The sequence below is a fragment of the Hippopotamus amphibius genome, chromosome 17, assembly GCF_030028045.1.
Source record: "Hippopotamus amphibius kiboko isolate mHipAmp2 chromosome 17, mHipAmp2.hap2, whole genome shotgun sequence".
NCBI lineage: Eukaryota > Metazoa > Chordata > Mammalia > Artiodactyla > Hippopotamidae > Hippopotamus > Hippopotamus amphibius.
In genome coordinates, this window is record NC_080202.1 from 1,427,185 (window position 1) to 1,446,263 (window position 19,079).

Here is a 19,079-nt window from a genome sequence, read left to right on the forward strand (position 1 = left end):
GGACAGAACCATGACCTTGGCTTCCTTCCAGGACTTCCAGTTCATTGGCCACAGACACATTTCCAGCGTGCGCGTTCCATGGCATGGGTGCGCCTGCGCGGGCGCGGGCGCGGGCGGTGGCGACAGCAGCCCCCCTGTGGTCACCGCCTTCATCTGCGGACCAGGCTGAGGGAGGGCCGTTTTTTCCCGGTGGTTTTTCACAGCTGTATAGACGTGTGATTTATGTACCACGCAGTGCAGTTCCCTCATGAAGTATACCGTCCGACAGCTTTTAGTACATGTAGCATCGTGCAGCCATCGGCATAACCTTACTCTGGAACACGTCATCACCCCCGAAAGAGACTCTGTACCATTCAGCAGCCCCCAGCCTCTGGCCACTGTCAGTCTGCTCTCTGTCTCTGGACTTGCCTGTTCTGGACCACTCGTGGAAATGGAGTCATGAGGCGTGTGGCCTTGCATGTGTGCTTCCCTTGGCGTGTTCCACGGTGCGCTGTGCTGAAGCAGGTGCCTGCACTTCCTTCCTCGTTCAGGCTGGGTGCTGTTCCGCTGTGTGGCTTCACCACGTTTATTACTTTATTTACCCGTCCATCTGTTGAAGGGGCGCTCTCTCCACTTTCTGGCTGCCACGAACGGTGGTGCTGCTGTGAACCCTGGGGCCACGCGCGTGTGCGGGCACCATGTCCTTGCTCTTGGGTAGAGACACTGGCCGCCACCCCCCCACGCTAGGGAGGGACCATGGAGAACTGCACATTGGCCTCTGAAGTGCCGGACACAAAGCGGCACACGTCACGTCTGCCATGTTTTACTGGCCAGCGCCGTGGCTGACCCCAGAGGGGGTGGGGAATGCAATTCTGTCACAGGCCCAGGAAGCGGCAGACTAGAAATGCTTGGTGCATAGAACGAGTGGTCGCAGAGAGGGGACCAGGGCATCCGGGGGCCCAGGGGAGGGGTCCTGTCTGCAGGGTTCGCTGGCAAGGCGGAGCTCCAGGGTGGAAATTACCTGCCACTGTTGGGTCCACCTTGAACGCTGGCTGGTGGGAAGACTTGAGTCTTCCCAGGAGCAGCTGAGAACGTGTGGTAGTCTTGGAGAGGACAAGGGCCGCCTGCAGCAGGGGCGTCAGGCTCCCGAGGCTGAGGACTGGGCTCCCTGAGCTTCCCGGCAGGTGCCCGGCTCAACAGGGGGGTGCAGACCTCGCCCCAGCTCTGCATCCCTCACCCTCTCTCCTTGCCTGGAAAGTGCCTCCTTTGTGGGATGTCACGCACAGTAGGCTGTCAGTAACGGCAGCGGTCATCTTGGTGAGTTGGGCCAGCAGCAGCAGAGCCTGTGGCCACCGAGTGAACGGGTCCGGCCTCCCCGGGTCTTGGTTCGTCTTCCCTGGGAAGCGTGGATGAGCTGAAGGACCGCCATGTCCTGCCCCTGGTGCCCCCCGGGGCGGGCTGAGGGAGGAGAAGGCAGGAGGCCGGTGAGCATTCCGAGGCAAGTAAACAGTTCTTCCTCTAACGTGGAGTGTTTTCTGGGCAGACCTGTGTACGCAGTCATCTGTGCGGGAAACACGCTCCTTTATTATCATTTTTCTAAACAAAGTAGGACAGAGGTGACGTAAACATTGTTTGAACAAAAGCGTTTGGCCGATGGAGATAAAACCAAAAGGAAAATGACGTCAATTTCTTTTTGGCTTTTGTGTTTTGACATTTAGCGCGTACTTCTAATCTAAGAATTAAAGAAAAATTACATGGTGTGCAAACTGCAGTTGGTTTCTGCTTGTTCATTGCAGTGTGACGTGGACTCGGCGCCCTCTGGGCCAGACCTCAGCCTCTCCTGGAGGGCGTGGTGGGGGACCAGGAGGGCCGCGTGTGTCCGGCAGAGGCGTGTGAACGGGAGGAGGGAAGGGTCTCACCTCTGTCCATGCAGCTCTTTCAGGCCGTCATCTGTGGGGCCTTGAAGGCCAGCACTGCCGTTTTCCGGAGGAGGAGACAGGCTCAGCGAGGCGTTCAAACGTGGCACGGGGTGGGGTGGGGGGGGCCACCATCTTTGCACCCCGACCAGCTGTTGTTTTGAAGCCACAGCAGTATCATAGGCCGTGTCCCACTCCATGAGACGTTTGTGGGTCCTGGACTTGGGCGTCGGGTGAGGGTGTGGAGAGCAGCAAGACTGGGGGTGGCGTGCGAGCAGGTGGGGTTGAGTCATGCCTTCCCGCGGCAGATGTGTGCCCGGCGCCGTGCCAGGTCCTGTGTGCAGCCCCAGTGTGCAGACAGTCGGGGCCTCTGTCCCCTGAGAGCTCGCAGTCCCGAGGTCGTGGGAGGCAGGAGGGAGAGGCGGGGGAGGGCCGGAAGCCCAGGCGGCCTCTAAGGCCTTGGCTCCGTCAGCCACAGCAGGTGGGGGTTACTCAGGGAAGGGGAGGTGGGGGCAGTGGGCTCCGTGTCGTGCCACGGGGCCTGGGCCGCCACACAGCAGGTCTGGGAGGGCTGTGTGCTCCCACGCGAGGGTGTCTGAGCTGTTTGTTGGCATAACTAGGAGGAGAAGGTGCAGCCCTCCCAGCCTGAGGCCTGCTTCCTGCCGTGTCCCCTGGACTCCCTGCATCCCTCCCTGAAAGCCTCTGCTCTCGCCTCCCTGCACTGGCTGGTTCTCCTGGGTCTCCACCCCTCTCCTGCCCCTTCTTGGACTTCACTGATGGCTGCTTGCCTCCTTCTGACGTGCACCCTCATCCCTGCTCTCCTGGGCTCCTCCAGCGCCCCTCCCAGCCCTCAGCACCAGCTGCTCCTTGGCCGGCTCCGTGCTCCATGCCTGTCCTGCCAGTACCTCCAGCTACACTTGTCTGAAATAAAACTATCCTTCTCCTGAAACCGGCACACGCTGCCCACCTCGACATCTCGTTAACGTGCCTCTGTGTCCCCGCCGTTCCCGCCCGCCTCTGGTGTGGGCGTCTCCGTGCTCCCTCCCCCCGCCCAGTCTGCCTGCTGTGGCTCCGTCGGGACCACAGGGCCGCATCTCCACGGCGCCACTTCTCTGCCCCCAAAACACAAACCCACTGTAGGAGCTTTGACTGCAGCAGCGTTTTGTAAAATAATTTTAAGTGGTAGCAGTTGAACGTTGCTCATCTTAATAGTTTTTTATCTTCAGAATGCCATGGTACCTTGGCGGTTCCCCAGAAAGTTACACAGAGAGCTGCCGTGTGACCCAGCAGCCCCGCTCCTCGGCATCTGCCCAGGAGCGCTGAGCACACACGTCCACACAAAGACGCGTACCCAGAGCTCGCGGTAGCGTTGTGCGTGATGGCCGGGAGGTGGGACCAACCCAGGTATCCTCCAGCTGAGAAGTGGGTCCATCAAGTGTGATCCATCCAGACGTTGGAAAGGTCATCCTTCTGCGGCCCCGCCTGGGGTGCACGGATGTCCACACACTGGCCCCACCCAGACCGGGAGCCGTGTCGCGTGCTCCTCCGTGGGCACCTTCTTTATGCGTCGACTGTGTGAAAAGTACTTGGTGAATCTAGTATCAGCAAAACTGTTCATCTGTCTTTGCACTGTGATTATGAAACAATGTCGTAAGAGCAAAGGTATTCTTAAAATATAACACAGAGGACACTCGTGCACCCTGTGGAGGATCAGGTCTGCTCCCAGGAACGTGGCCTAGAACACTCGGCACGTGAGTCCCAGGGACACGCGTGCACACACCAGCACTGTTCACGATGGCCAAACGGTGAAATCGGTGCGGGTGTCCACGGACAGGAGAGTGAGCGGGGAGACTGTTACACAGGAGCGCAGGCAGCTGCCACACATCAGGGACAGGCGTGAGCCGCCCAGGACACGCAGCTGCACGCGTGGACGCGTCTGGGGCAGGCTGTGGAGGTCGTGCAACATCTGTGGTAAGATCATTTTCTTTTTAAAAAGCAAGGGACTGAGGAACTCCGACCCTGAGCTGTTTGCTGGGGGTGGGGGAGGGGGAAGGGGCCCGGGGGACGGGGCGCGTTGTCTGTGCCCGCATGTGGTTGGCGCACAGCACGGAAGCTGCAGAGGACGGAGGAGCGGCAGGAAGACCTCGGGGCCGGCGTGCGCCTTTTCTGGGCCGACTCTGACATTTAAGAGTCCAGCCAGTGTTGCAGAGTAAATAAAACCCTGGGAATGCCTCCAGCAGAGGAGGAAGGAGGGAAGTCATATTTTTATCCTGAACCAAAAAAGGAAGTTTACCTTTCAGCACTGAGACCAGATTTTTCCTGGTGGTATTTCAGATGTTGGCTGTTTTAAAGGAATAATCAGAATTTTCAGGTTTTTACAGCCACGGTGGCTGATTTAGAAGAAAACATAGTTAGAGTCAAAGAGATACCGTTTCTTAAGGGTGTGAGTTCGGAAGAGCTCATTTTCAGATCATTTTGGAGTCTGCGGTACTCCCACCCTGCTGGATTTCATTGTGCTGCTGTCTGTGGGACCCGATGCGTCCCAGGGTGAAGCTTTCTCAGGAGAGTGTGAAAGACCCCTGCTTGGTGGGTTACCCTGGAAGGAGCTGGGAACACCAGGGCCCCGTCCTGGGGCAGCAGCACACCTCCCGGGCCTGGTGTCCGCGTGCGGGTGAAGGCGGGGCCCCTCCGGCTCCAGCATCTTTGGTACCGCCCGCTTGGTTTGGTGATCTGGACAGGACCTCCTGTGGCCAGTGAGCAGAGGGTAGGGAGACAGTTGCTTCTCTACCGTCTTCTGGCCTCTTCTGACCGAGACCGGGAGGGCCCTCTAGGCCTGCGCGTTCAGTGATGGTAAGTCATTGTTCTCATGACTTTGAGCATTGGATTTGTCTGAAGCCAAACAGAAGAAGAATAGACATTAAGAGGGCAGGACCAAAAGCCAGAGGTCTGGGATCAAATCCTGGTCCTACCACTTGCTGGTGTGTAGCTTCGGCCGGTTACGTAACCTCCCTGTGCCTCTTCTTCCTCGCCTGTGAGGTGAGGATAAGAAGAATTGCTCCCGGTAGAATTCTTACAAAGGTTCCGTGAGCAGACACGCCTGGCAAACAGTCAGGGCTCAGTTAGGATGCTCCGGCTTCTTTTTAGAAACTCTCTTCTATTTTCAGTTTCCATTCTAAGCCTGTTCTGTTATGATGACTGCTTGTATCAGAGAGTTAGCACATCTGAGACGTTGCTTGGAAATGCCAGCCACACAGAAGAGCGGGAGCCGGTGCCCGTGTTTAAAGGTTGCATGTGTGGGGCTTCCTAGGTGGTGCAGTGGTTAAGAATCCGCCTGCCAATGCAGAGGTCACGGGTTCGATCCCAGCTCCAGGAAGATCCCACATGCCGCAGAGCAACTAAGCCTGTGTGCCCAAAAAAAAAAAAAAAAAAAAAAAAAAAAATGTGTTAAAGGTTGCACGTGTGGTCAGGCGCCTTCCGCCCAGCACATTCTCCCGGGGCCCTCGGTGCTTCTGTAGGCTGGTCCCCTGCCATGGGCGTTGTCCGCAGACCGTCCTCGGGGGCTGCTGAGGAGCATCTTCAGTAACACACTCACTGTGGCGCGGCCGGGAGGAAGCAGGTGTCTGGGCCCCTGTCACGCGGCACCGAGCAGCGGCCGTCCTCACCGCGCGCCCTGGCCTCCGGTCACCGCTGGAAAGGCAAGTGTGGGTCCGCGTGGCCGGAGGGGAGACGTGCGTCCTCACCTCGCAGGCCGCCGGGGCTGCTGCCCCTGAGCCCAGGCTGGCGGGGCTGCGGGGCCTCAGCTCCCAGGGGCGCTCGGGGCAGGCTCATCTGTCCCCGTCCTCGGGTCCTGCGTCCTGAACGTTTAACCACACAGTTTGGTTTTACGTGTTCGGTGCCCCAGCGACAGACACCCCGAGGGAGGCTGAGCAGGAGACCGGCCCCAGGGGGGCACCCCGGGTCTGAGTCGGGGGGTGGGGGTGCTGTTCTCCTCTTCTTCCCGCTGTGCTCTGCTCTCAGCCATGCGCCCCCGGGCTCGGGCTGAGGACCCAGCGCTGGAGAGGGCGGGCGGACGCAGGAAGCCGCCCCGCGGAGGGGGCTCTGCCCAAAGCAGAGACGGGTGCCTTGAGGTTCCGAGGGGGCGACGTTTACATGGAGATCTGTGCTGACGGGGAGGCAGCGGGCGAGGAGACGGCAGGCGGCGCGCGGGTGGTCCCCGCCACCAGGAACGTGCCGGCGGGAGGGCAGCACGTGGCGGCACCCGAGGAGCTCAGCTTCCAGCGCGCCGTCTCCGGTCTCCGGGGCCCGAGGTCCCCCGCGCTGCCTGGGCTGGGCCGGGGAGGACCGCGGACCTCAGCCGTCAGGCCCTGAAGCCCGTGGGAGCCCCCTTCCTGCGCGGCCGCGTGACCTCCCGGCCCTGCTGGTCTAAAGGCTGAGGTGCGCAGCGGCCTCTTATCCTCACGGCCGTGGTGTGCGCTTGCTCAGCGTGGAGGCCGCTGTCCTCACCCGCGGGCCTCCTCAAGGAGCTCTCTGGAGAACAGCATCAGGCCGCCGCTGTGCCTGAAACCAGGCCTGTGGGGTTCCAGCTGCGGGGTCCACGGCCCCCGCTTTGGCTTCCGCTCTCACGCTGGCTCTCAGGACATGGCAACAGCCCAGCACGTAGCGCCACCGCAGTGACCAGCCAGGTCTAAATTAAGCATGAAATCATGGGAATTCGAAATGTTCCCATGTAGCTCTGCTTTTTTTCCAAATGTCTCAAGCTGGAAAATTCTACTGGTCCAATTGTAATCCATCCTGCCTTGTGGGGTGGGGTGGGTGTGAAGCCATCGGCTGCCTCCCCCCTCCCCCGCCCGTCTCTGGGTGGCATTGCCACCTGCCGTTAGTGGCTCTTTCTGGTAGCAGAGTCGTAGCGTGTTAGAATGGAGACTCTGGCCCGGGGGTCACATGTGTGCAGACTGCCTTCCTTGGAGGGGGCCGTGTTGTGAGGGCTGCTCTTCATACTGCAGAGGCCCCCGGGAAGCCACACGGGCCAAGAGAAACATCCACCGCTAGGCTTGTCGTGGAATTCTAGCTTCTCAGTGGCTGACCTGTGGCAGGGGCCGCCTGTGACACCACAGGATGGCAGGGAGCCGAGCCGTCTGTCAGAAAGAGGGCCTGGGGACGGGAGGGTTGGGCAGTGTGGGGGCTGGGCCTGGCCTGAGCCCTGCCTTCCTGGCTCCTGGTTCTGTGTGCTTTACTGCACCACGCTGTTTGCTTTCTGGCAGGGCTTTTTAAGAGTGTTGTCCGTGGTTGGTCATTTTGCAAAACCGCTTTGAGGAGTGGCAGAGGTACGGGAGCGTTACGGGATTCTTCGTCCTCGTTTATGCATCCACTTGGTCCGGCCGTCAGGGTGTTTGATCCTCAACTCTGTGAGGGAGTTGCAGCTGGTCCCACGCCCATTTCTCAGTGACTGCGTTATCGGATGGCCAGAACCATGTCTCCTGACCCCGGTCCTTGCTTCACACCATCTTTTAAAATGACCACATTTCAACACCTGTGTAATCTGCACCCAGGGCTGCTCTTCCCAGAGACTGAATGATGGGCCACATTGGTAAAGAAAAATGAAATTCCTCATGTGTTTTCAGTACTTAATTTCTGCCTTTAGAAAAATCAAGAACACGTAAAGTCATAGGAGGCTGTCTGACATCGCATTTGAATTTTCCTGTGCTTGTTCCACGATTGTCATGTCTTGGGAGCAGCCCCCAGGTGGCACTTTGAGGGGGCGTAGAGGGGGCAGGGGTCATCCAGCATTGGGGGCAGGACCGTCAGTCCACACCGGGCCAGTTAACGGGCCCCTCGGGGCTCTTCCTGCGGGGGCGCTTTCACTGTACCTGCTTTATCGTCTAGAAGTTAAGTCTCAGGTGTTTGTTTTCGAAATTCTTTAAGTATGTGAATGCAAAGTTTTCTTTAAGCGCATTTTTAGGATAGAGATATAAAGTTTGATTTCTCTACTCAACGAGGAGTCTTTCAGTGAGTGATGCCATGTTCAGTGAATGAGGAGGATGTGTCCTTTACTGCTGGCCCTCAGCTTCCCCCTGGGTGTGAAGGCTGTCACCTGCCTTGAGGAAGTCACAGGAGCGTGAGCTGCTGTCCTGGGTACAGTCATTCCGTGGCATCTGCTGACTGTGCCTGCCTGGCCTGTGACTGTCGGGTTGGGGAGGGGAGAGGCGTTTGATGCCCGTCCCTTGTAGCTGGTCCTGGTCCCTGATGATGGCTCCTGACCCCTGAAAAACCCCCCAAATCTCCACGGGGGTTTGGTGGAGACCTCGAGCCACAGCACCGTCTCGGCACCTGGCCAGCCACGCCCCCGTCACAGAAGCGAGACAGTTGAGACACACGTGGGCTTTGACCAGGGACCCACCTGGGCTGCAGAACCACAGAGAGCTTCTTCCTCCCACTCTAGATTTGGAAGGAATTTCCCCACCCAGCTCTGCAGGCCCTTGGGGCATATTTTTATGGAATTCTTCTTGTCTCCAGGGGCATTACTCTAGCCTTGGAATTTTTTGTTTGTTTTTTTAGTTTTGTTCTGTTTGCTGTTTTATTCAGTCTATTTCTAGCCTCCACTGTGGGTCGAATTCTAGTTGTGTTTTCACATATGCCAGGATTTCTCTGCCCCAGCCGGTCCTCGGCCAGTGTGGTCCAGCTGTTACTTTATGGTCAACAGTGTAAGCTGCTCTCGAAAAAGAGTGATGATCCGAGACTTTGGCTGGGGTGCCTGCGTGCGTGCGTGCCTGTGGGGGACTAAGGGACGCAGCTCCGCACTCGGCCTTGGTGGTGGGGCGGCTGTGGCTGAGGGGTGGGCGGAGCGCCTGCACCTGCCCTGGAGGCTCTGCGTGTGCGCTTTGGCTGTGGCGCAGGTGGAGCCCGCAGGCTGCGCGTTCCATGTGGCCGCGAGGGCTCCTGCAGCTGCCCAGTGCAGGGTGAGGGGCTGCGGGCACAGCGGGCCCGCACTTGGGGCCGTGTGCTGTCCTGCCCCGGCTCCACCCTGGGCTGCTGCGTGCTGGAAACGGAAGGCAGATCCAGGAGGAAAGTGTGGACGGTGGAACCCGCAAGCTATTCAGAAAAGAGCGAGAGCAGCACAGAGCTCAGGTTCTGGCTGTGCCCTTGGGGGTGTCGGGGCTTTGAGGGGAGCCCCGGCGGGTGTTTGCTGGCAGGAACACGTCTGGGCATTCACAGCCAGTCCTGGCGTTGAGGGGGGGAGGCTTGAAAATGGGAGGACGAGTCTGGTGGACCCACAAGGGCCTGCGTCCTCCTTTGAGGGCCCGGGAGCCCCTCGAGGTGTCGGAGTCTCGCCTGCAGTGTCAGGTGAGGTAGGCGCAGAGCAGGTGGGCCCTGAAGCTGGTTCCTCGCAGGCACCTTGGGGGCCCCTTCCCCTTGGGGAATCGCTTACCCAGTGCACCGTCTCGCTCCTCCTGCAGCTTTAGGGACATAGGCTCACAGTACATACACTTATATGTGCTTCTGACCGGAACAAGTATTTTATTAGCTTTCTCCTTCTTCTCAAAGCCCGAACCCTTGAGAGAGCCTGCTCACGAGGGGTCCTTGCACGTTGGGCCGCAGCCGCTCTTTCTCAAGTGTCCGGGTTTCCTTCCCAGCCTGGGCTCGGGAGGGCAGAGGTGCCCAGCCCTCACTCGCGGAAGCTCTGCCTTGTCTTTGCCACCGAAGGCCTGGGAGGCTCGGCGGGTGCCCTGGCCGCCCTGTGGCCCCTCCCGGGAGGACACTAGGCCAGAGGCCAGGCGGCAGCGCCCGCTGCGGCCTGTCTCCCTCAGGAAGTGCTTCCTTCTCGTTTACTCTTAACTGTGTGTGCTTAGTCAGAGCCTCCGCCCGCCCTGGAGGACGGGGGCCGGGCTCGTCCCGCGCTGGATCCCAGCCCACCTGTTCTCCAGGGGCAGGACGGCCGTGTCCGCCGAGCCCCCAGTGGGAGACAAAGTGCCGGGAGCCCCGGGCCTTCAGGGCATCAGGAGTGACGCGTGACGTTGAGGCGCGTGGCCCTGGGAGCTGGAGCTGCTTGGGATGCCCTCCCTGGACGTCAGAGCTCTCTCCCCTTTGAGGCCCGGCCCGTCTCACCGGCGTGGACGGCCAGCCTGGTCACATCACACAGGCAGGTCCCCATCAGAGCGCCTGGCCCTGGTCCTTGGACACACGGTAGAGGGTTTGTGAGAGCCGGCCGGTCAGTGGAGGGCAGACTCTGCCCACCTTCAGCTGAAGCCCCGTTCATTCTGTGGCTTCAGATGGAGGCAGGATTCTTGGCCTGTCCGAGGGTGGAAAGGCTTCGGTGGCCGGAGCTGATGTGTACTTGCCACCAGGATGAACTTCTGGGAGCTCATCCTGTTCGTGTGGCTCCGTGCGAGGCGTGGGCATTTCCTGTGGCTTCCTGCCTCCTGACGCTTTGTGTTTACTTATTTCTGAGACTGGGGATGGGGCAGGTGGGGGCTGTCCACTGTTCCTCCGGCAGAAGCAGCACAGCGTGAGGGCCCCCACGGGAGGAGGGAGAGGGTCGCCTCCAGGGGGCCTTGGTCCTCTGACCTCACGACCTGGGCCCCGGGCTCCCCAGCTGCAGCAGGGGAGGAGTGAGCCTCCCCCGGGAGGCTTTTTGTGAGACGGCCTGGCCTGAGGCCACCGGCTCCTCCACAGGCCAGAGGCCCAGCGGTGGCCGGGGTGGGGCGGAGGGTGGGGGAGCCACTGGCCTTGTGTCTGGACCCCGGCTGCGGCCCCTCTAGGCTCTGGGCCTGTCTCCTCGTTCTCCAGCAGAGGAATCACCTAGTCGCTGCTTCCCTGCACCCCTCACGTCTCCTCCTTTGAAGACCCCTCTGCGGGGTATTTGTGCCTTTGCGGCCCCGGCAGCCAGTCGCGTTGTGTGGCTTTCGAGTCCTCGGGTCCCGGCACTCACCTCTGTCCCCGCCGGACTGTGCCTTCCTGAGGGGAGGGGCACCACTTTTAATCTGGCTCATCCGTGTATCAGGAGGGTTTACATCCATGAGAGGCACGGTGCTGGGTGCTCACCGGTGACCAAGCCGGGTGGGGCCCCCACACTCTGGACCGGAGCCCGTGGTCAGAGGCGTGGCCCTCACTCCAGCTCCGCAGATGTTTCTTCCCTGGAGGGATGTGTTGGTGGCAAAGGGCTGGGTGGACCTGTGAGCATGTAACCCTCAGTCATCTCCCCTGTGAAATGAGGAAATTGGGCCAGAATCAGGTTATTTATAAGGTTGTACGACACAGCTCTGGCCTGATGCTGGAGGCTTTTGAAGCCCAGTGGAGGGCCAGCCCTGCTCTAGAAGGGGAATTGGGAGTCTGTATAAGAAGCAGGAGAAGAGGTGTTGTGGAGAATCCCCCGCAGTTAAAAGCATGGTGCCCAGGCCCGTAGAGAGGGGCGTTAGGGTCTTGTAGCTGGCTTTCTAGGCAGAGCCGCTCCTGGGGAGCGTTTTGAACATAGACCATCTTAGTTACAGTGTTACTGCGTTCCTTCCAGAGCCTTGAACTCTATTCGTATTAAGTTGTAACACCACTCTTACCTTAGTGTTGAAGGGAAGATGGCTGTCTCTTTCGTCCTGGGGGCTGGAGCACGCCCGCTTACCGCCCAGCCGATCAGGGCCTGCTGTTTGCAAAACGCCTGCCGTCTCGCGGGGGCTCATGCACAGCAATGTTCTGCTTCTTTCTCCAGGTCGTGGCTTCCGGCTTCTCGGACCTGAGGCTCCCACAGAGGACATGAGCATCCGGGACCCCGTTCCAGCCCTGCTGCAGAGGCCGAACCGTCGCGGGGCGCGGACCCGCCTGGGGCAGGGAAGCGTCTCTCTTTGAAGGGCTTTAAGTGTGTCGCAGAGAAAGGAAAGATGACGACCTCGTCTATCAGGCGGCAGATGAAGAACCTCGTGAACAATTACTCGGAAGCTGAAATAAAAGTCCGGGAAGCCACCTCCAACGACCCGTGGGGCCCGTCCAGCTCCCTGATGACGGAGATCGCGGACCTGACCTACAACGTGGTGGCCTTCTCGGAGATCATGAGCATGGTGTGGAAGCGGCTCAACGACCACGGCAAGAACTGGCGGCACGTGTACAAGGCGCTGACGCTGCTCGACTACCTCATCAAGACGGGCTCGGAGCGCGTGGCCCAGCAGTGCCGCGAGAACATCTTCGCCATCCAGACGCTGAAGGACTTCCAGTATGTCGACCGCGACGGCAAGGACCAGGGCGTCAACGTGCGCGAGAAGGCCAAGCAGCTGGTGGCCCTGCTGAAGGACGAGGAGCGGCTGAAGGCCGAGCGGGCCCAGGCCCTCAAGACCAAGGAGCGCATGGCCCAGGTGGCCACCGGCGTGGGCAGCAACCAGGTCACCTTCGGCCGGGGCTCCAGCCAGCCCAACCTGTCCACCAGCTACTCGGAGCAGGAGTACGGCAAGGCTGGGGGCTCGCCGGCCTCCTACCACGGCTGTGAGTAGTGGCCCGGGCGCCAGGGCTGGGCCAGTGCTGCGGCGCTCCCTTCCAGCTGCCGGCCGCCGACGGCAGCGCCCTTGGTCCTCTTGGAGTCAGGGTTACAGGGGGGCTTCGGCCGCTCTGGCTTGGGGGTCCCGAGACCCTCTGCTGCTCTGGGGTCTGACCGTGGGGGAAGGCGGGCACGGAGGCGGGGTCGCCTGCGTCCTCCTGGGGCAGGGCTGCGACGAGGGGCCGGCCTGCTCTACGCGCCCTGCATCCCTTACCCTCGTGCGCAGGGTCTTTCCCATGACTGGGCTGCGGGCTCCTGACAGGCTCAGCGACTGTGCTGCTTGAGCATCTCGGGGGAGGCGGTGTGTGTCTGCCTCACCTGCAGAGGAAGAGGGCAGAGGCCTCTGCGGGAGCTGGTGTGGGCAGGGCCTCCTCCCAGCCTGGGGACGAGAGGCGCGAGAGGGGCTCGGTCGCTCGGCGGGGCCCGTGCTGGCTGGGCTGCTCTGTGTGCTCGTCATGCATGGCGATGGCTCCGGGTCTCTGCCCAGCACTCGGAAGCATCTTCAGAGAACAGAAGTGGGGCTCAGGGCCTGACGGAAGCTGGTCTGGGAGCCACGCTGGCATCCTGGCCGTTGACTGACGTGGTCCCTGGGGTGGCGGCACCTCTCTGCCCTCACAGTGCGGTGGTGAGGCCGGGGCCCTGGCGGCCTGTGGGCGGGGGTGCAGGTCCTCGTACCCTTTGTTTTTGAAGTGAGTAACACTATCAGCATAAAAGTTTGTGCGTGTTTTTTTTTTTTTAAGGAAGTTGTTTGCAGTTTGACAAACCGCGGCCGACCTTGCTTCGTTCGGTGGGTTTCAGTTTGACGTCGTTCCCCGCCTGTGACATTTTGAGAAATGTGTCACATGGGAGATTTGCATCGTCAGCTCCGACTCCCTGCCTCTGGGAATGTTCGGTGATTCTAAGGCTCAGCGAGGGCAGCCTTTCCCGTCCCCCTCGTCGTTCCTGTTGTCTCCCCACTTGTTTTGAATGGCAAAGGCTGTGACCCTTGTGAGACCACCTGAAAGGGATGGAACCTGTATCGCAGGGGCTCCAGGGGCTGCCCCCGTGCCGGGCTGCAGCATTAAAGGAGGGCGGCCCTTCAACAGTGAAGTTGTGTGTTTCCCTCAGGGAGCCCTCTCCTCCCGAGACAGGCCCCTGCAGGTGGGCTGGGTCCCGGGCCCCAGCCTCCCCTTGGGGGCATGGCCACGTGAGGGCCCAGGGCTGCTTCTCCCCACGCCTGCCTTCTGCGGTCATCCTCTTGGAGGCGAGGCCAGAGGACCCAGAGTGAGGTGCCACGGCCGCGTCCCGGCTGTCAGCCGGAGGGTGTTCCGGGGGCAGGGCGGGGCAGTGGGTCCTGGGGTCCATCCCGCCGGCCTCCACCTCCCCCGCCCTGCCCAGTGCTGCCGTGGGCCAGGCTTGTCCCCTGAGACCCTGAGCTCGCGCTGCACACTCGGGGTCTGTTCCCGGGCCCGGCCTCTGCCACCGCCTGCCCCTCTGACGGCCTGTGTGTGTGTCCCTGCCCCAGAGCGCCCGAGGCCTCGCAGTGTCCCTAGCACTGCCCGGGGCTCCGCTGGGTCCGAGCCAGGAGCCGCCGCGGCCACGCTGGCACCTGCCCTCCCTGCCGCGCCCGGGCCCAGCCCTGCCTCACTTGGGACCTCGTGGCCCGAGGTGGGAAACGCTGGGCGGCCTGCGGGTGCGCTCAGCACAGCCAGCTCTCTCCCTGCCTGCCGGCCTGGAGGCCCCGTGTCCTCCCCTCTCCCCGAGCCCAGCCCGCATGCCCCGTGTCCTCCCACACCCCAAGCCCGGAGTCCTGCCAGGACCTCAGAGGGGGCCGCTGTTCCCATGCTGGCCACAGACCCAGGCGCGGGGAGGACTGGGCCGCTGGGCTGCCAGGCTGGAGCGTGTGGTTCCGGCCTCGCCCCACCGGGCACACCTGGGCCCGGTAGTCATCGCTGCAGTGCAGCGCCACGTGCCGGGCAGAGCCCGAAAGGGGATGGGTTTGCTCCCCAGTGAACTGCCGTCCTTCCTGAGGTCCCTGTGACCATGGAGAACAGAGTTAGCTGTGCTGGCGGTTCTAGGTCACGTGCTGTAAGGTCCCTGACTCAACAGGTCAGGAAGTGAGCTGCTCTTTGGACTGATTGATGGTGCATCCTGGACAGAGTCCCCACCTGGTGCAGGTTAAAGTGAAAACAGATTTCACTGTTGCCTCCGAGGAAATACTCTCAGCCTGATCTGCCTTCAGAGAAGAAAGCCTTCTGTTGTCTCCTGCTCTTACTGAAAGGCGTGCCAGCGAAGCACCTGTGCCACTTCCCGACGACCTGGGAACGGCTCCCGCTCACTGGGCCTCCCGCACATCGCAGCCGGCTGCCCGGGCGCCCACGTGATCACCGTGTTGAGCTCTGGGATGTTTCCTTCAGGCCGTGCTCCCCTCGCGGTCTAGATTGGGCTCTGCGGGGAGGACCAGCTTTGGGCTCTAGGGATGTGGGCAGGCGTGTTGCAAGGGCTCCCCCGAAGGTCGGTGATGCCCACACGTTCCCAGAGCCCCCTGGGGCCTACTTGTTGAGTAACTGGGGAGATCTGTTTGTGCCCCGCCCAGCTCTCCTGGGACGCTTGCAAAGCCCAGGCCTGGGCCGTCCCGTGCCTTGGCCCGTGGTCCGTCCCCCCCCCCCCCCCCCCCCCGGCACCCCTGCACATGCCCATCCGGCAAGTGGCTTGGCCCACAGCCCACAGGGAGTTCCCTTCTCCTTCAGCTCTGGTGGGAATTAAGGTAAAATGAGTGGGTTTTTTTTTTCCGGCAGTTTCTCAAGCCCTGGATCGTTTTGAGCCAATGTGGTGTCACCATTTTGAGTGCATTCCTCTCCGTATCTCACACCCTCCCCATCACGGGGCTGCCGGGGGCCGGGCCCTGTCCCATGACTCCTTTCTGAGCCCCTGCCCAAGTGCCAAGTATAAGGTGAGGGCTTGATGTGGGCACACGGGGGGTCTGCTTTGAACACACTGGCTTGGAATCCGGCACGAAGTGTCCCACGGACCTGGCCGTCGGAAACCGGTCTCATGAAACGCGGGCTGTGATTCAGGACAGACTTTTGTGAGGGGCGCACGTGGGACCCCGGCCCCGCAGGGGAGGCCAGGTGGGCACGGTGCAGACCCTCAGCCTTGGCTGCTGTTCCGTCCGGCTGTCATCATGTCTGAGGAGGGCTTCCTGTCACGAGCTGTGTCCCTGCAGCCTCCCCAGGCCTGCTCCCTCCGTCCCGCCTCCCGCACTCCGTGTGGAGCGTGTGCCCGCAGGTCAGTGCCCACTCCCTGATTGGTTTCCTGGCTGTTAGCCTGCCCCATGCTTACCCGCCCCCCCCTTAGGAATGATGCCCTGATCCCGGCTCTCAGAGGTCACCAGTCCACCCCAGGGTCCCCGCAGGGTCCAGCCCAGAGCCCTGACGCGCAGACGGCTCCCCCTGCCAGGTCCACCATGCTGCTGTCGGCCTCCGCAGAGGGCATTCTGAGCTCCCGCCGTGTGTCTCTGCCGTGCCCCCGCCCCACTAATGGGAAGAGAGACAGTGAGGGGACAGCACTGTACCGCTCGCTGCACCACGCGTGCTCTGGAAAAAATGGCAGCCAACACCCAAAACAGCCCGGCGTGTGAGGAGTGGGGAGAGTGTCCTGCGTGCTGGGAGGGCCCAGAGCAAGCCTAGACTGAAGGAGGAGGGCTGGGCTGTGGAAAGTCTGGAAGGACATCCCGGGCAGGTAGAGGGGCAGAGGGCGAAGGGCGGGAGAAGGGGGCAAGGCTGGGCCTGAGGGAGGGGAAGTGGCCACACGTTGGTGGGTGGGTCTCCAGGTCACCGGAAGCACTTTGGCTTTCACTCAGTGAGCTGGGAGCAGGGGAGGGTTTGGAACTGAGGAGGGATTGGATCCGACTGAAGGAAGAGAAGGCTCATGAGGACCCTCTTGTCGTCTGGGGGTCCAGGCGGGCCCAGGGAGGCCGCTGGGAGACCCCTGCGCTTCCCCAGGTGGGAGATGACGGTGCTGGGGCTGATGGGGCTGAGGGGGCCTGAGCACACCTTAAAGGAACGAGGTGTGTGCGCCCAGGGCTGAGAGGTGGTGGCTGCTGGCCAGTGGTCCCCGGTGTCGGGAGGGGCAGGGCCAACCAGCTGGCGCGGAGTGTGCCCAGACCTCGGGGCCTTCCACCTGGCTTTGGGCTGCATCTCGGCTGACTGCTCTCCGAGGGTGGACGAGGGTTTGCTGGGAGACGGGACGTGCTTGGTGGCCCTTCTTGCCGGAGCCAGTGATTCCGCACCTTGTGGGAGCCTTGCATCTTTGGTGGCAGCGAGTGCCCGGCAGAGGCCAGCGCTGGCTCTCGTGTCTGCAGGTGGGAAATGGAATCAAGAGGAGGCTGGTCAGTCATGCCAGCAGACCCTCGGAGGTGGCGGTTTCAGTGACACATCTGTCCAGGCGGCAGACGTCAAAAGTGTTTGTTCTTGGCCCGTGGGCTCGGGCCTCCAGTGGGCTCTGAGTGTGCCACCGCGAGGCTGCTGGTGGCTGAGCTGCCCGGGGTGGCAGTGCCCGTGACGGCCAGAGGCTGACGGCCTCTGTCCATTTCTTGTAGGGCGTGGCGGGGTCAGGTGTCGTTGGTGAGGACACTGAGATGGACTCACTCGCTCAGATCCACTCGGTCGTAGCAGGGAGGCCAGGATTTCAACCCAGAACCCTCTTTCTTCTCCTCAATAAAAAAGCGATTTTTAAGTTGTTCTACAAAATAGATGACCGTGCAGCGGACACCTGTTGCATTTTTACGGTTGTGTGGTCCGTCTCGTGGACCGCCGGTTACTCCTTGGGAACGCGGATGTGAGGCCTCCTCTGGTTGTCAGAGGACGAGGCTGGGACGCAGCTGTCGGAGCTGCTGACCCGGTTGTTAATCCGAGGACTGATGCTGACGTGCGCCGGGGGACGTGGAAGGTGTAGGTACAACATCTACACCTGGCCTTTTGTCTTTAGAGCATCCTTCGTAAGCGTGTCGGTACACAAACTGTAGAGTTACAGCCTGTCGGTAGTGAATGTGAGAAGAGCATGGGGGGCACTGAAGAGTTGCACAGCCCGGCCCTGTCTGATTCATGGCTGCTTGTGGCCAGATTCCCACGGTCAGCTTGAAGGAAGGGGCATTTGAAAGTATAGCGTAAATAAAAATGAGAGGGAGGTCTAAGAATAATGTCTCGTTGTACTGGAAAATAGACCACATAATTTACGTATAACCTCTGTATGTCACACCCTTCTGTTTTCAGCTTCAGAGTCCTTCTTGCTGTTATTTTCTGCCTCCCTGCACTGACAGAACGGGAGCCTGTGCTCAGTGCCTCGTGCCTGACCCACAAGAGGTGTTCAGTGAGCACTGAATGAATGAGTGCTAAGTCAGCTGGAATTCTCTCTTTTTTGGTGGTATTTTGGTGTGACGTACTCATCTCCATTGGTGTCAGCCTCAGGCATGCATGTTAGCCTTTTTGCAAATACAGTTTGTGGGCTTTTCCAGAATGTGGAAATGTTGTGCCGTGTCTCGAGGCTTCAAGTTTGGAACAGTCTGGTTCTTGGCTGTCAGGTTCTGTTTGGCGGTAGAACGCTGCTCCCCATGTTGCCAGCGGCCCTTTCGCTGCTCCCTGCGCCACTGGCTCAGGCTGACCGCCCGGGAGCTCTGAGACCTCCTGCGATGCCCCAGAGGCCGGGCACACGTCTGACAGTCGGGTCGGAGCCTCGGGGCGGGCGCGGGCAGTGTGGCGCTGCCGCTCCCAGGGGGCCGGGCGGTGCAGGCTCTTCCTCCCGCGGCTTGTGCCGTTGCCCAGCGGCCAGCCTTTCGGAAAGGCAGAGCCAGCAGGCGACTCGCCGACTTTCGGCAGCTCGAAATGGCTTCTCCCGTGGCCTGCTGGCGGGGAGCGTGGCCCAGCTGGTGGCACGGTGACCAGCCCGTTGGGCCAGTGACCCTGTGGGCTGCTTCTCCAGGTCTAACTGGTAAGCGTGGTGTGGGCGGCAAATAAGAAACTCTGCTAGTTTTTTCATTATCGAGATAATGCCTGTCCATCCCCCATCGTGTAGAAGATGCAAAAAGAAGAGGGACACACTACTCCGTAATCTCATTACACAGGCAGCTGTTGTTCCCATGTGGGTGTGTTTCCTTCTGGGCATCTTTCCTAAGCATTTTCTTTTCTAGGGTTGCAGATGTGTTGTAAATGCAACTTTGCATCCCTGCTTTCTGTTTCATGACGTCGTCACCCCCCGGCTGCCTGGCCGGTGGGCACGCGTGGTTGTGCAGCTTTGGCGCGGCTGTCTGTCTGTGAGCAAAGCCCACAGGTTCTTACTCTGAAGAGGAAGCGGAGGCCAGATCAAGACTCACATCTCCCGGAGGCAGCTGTACGGACAGATCGGGGTCAAGGTCTGAGGTGCGCTCCGTGAGAGCAGAGCAATCTGATGTTGTGCACTGTGTGGACAGTGTCATACACATGTTGTTCATAACCACGTGATCTTTCCAAAGCCCAGTTCTCAGAAGGTGAGAGTGTTCATTTGCTCACTTGGTAAGCCTGAGGGTGCCAGGGCCAGCGCCGGGCAGTGAGGGCTCATGGTCGGCAGCCGAGGCCTGGCCCTCCGTGAGCTTCCGGTTCGGGAGACGTGGGCACCTTGACGGTGCAACATATGTAGTGCCCGGAGGGGGCCAGGCA

The 19,079-nt window shown here is 60.8% G+C and overlaps 1 protein-coding gene across 7 annotated transcripts in view; it reads left to right on the forward strand.

Annotated features, from left to right (window-relative positions):
• Positions 1–19,079, forward strand: part of EPN2 (epsin 2) — a 68,075-nt gene that overhangs the window by 23,629 nt on the left and 25,367 nt on the right. For all 7 annotated transcript variants that reach the window (XM_057715347.1, XM_057715346.1, XM_057715350.1 and 4 more), the window contains exon 2: positions 11,593–12,356. In XM_057715347.1, the coding sequence (XP_057571330.1) occupies positions 11,762–12,356 (595 nt within the window). In that variant the 5' untranslated portion in view covers positions 11,593–11,761. The remainder of the gene's footprint in view (positions 1–11,592; positions 12,357–19,079) is intronic.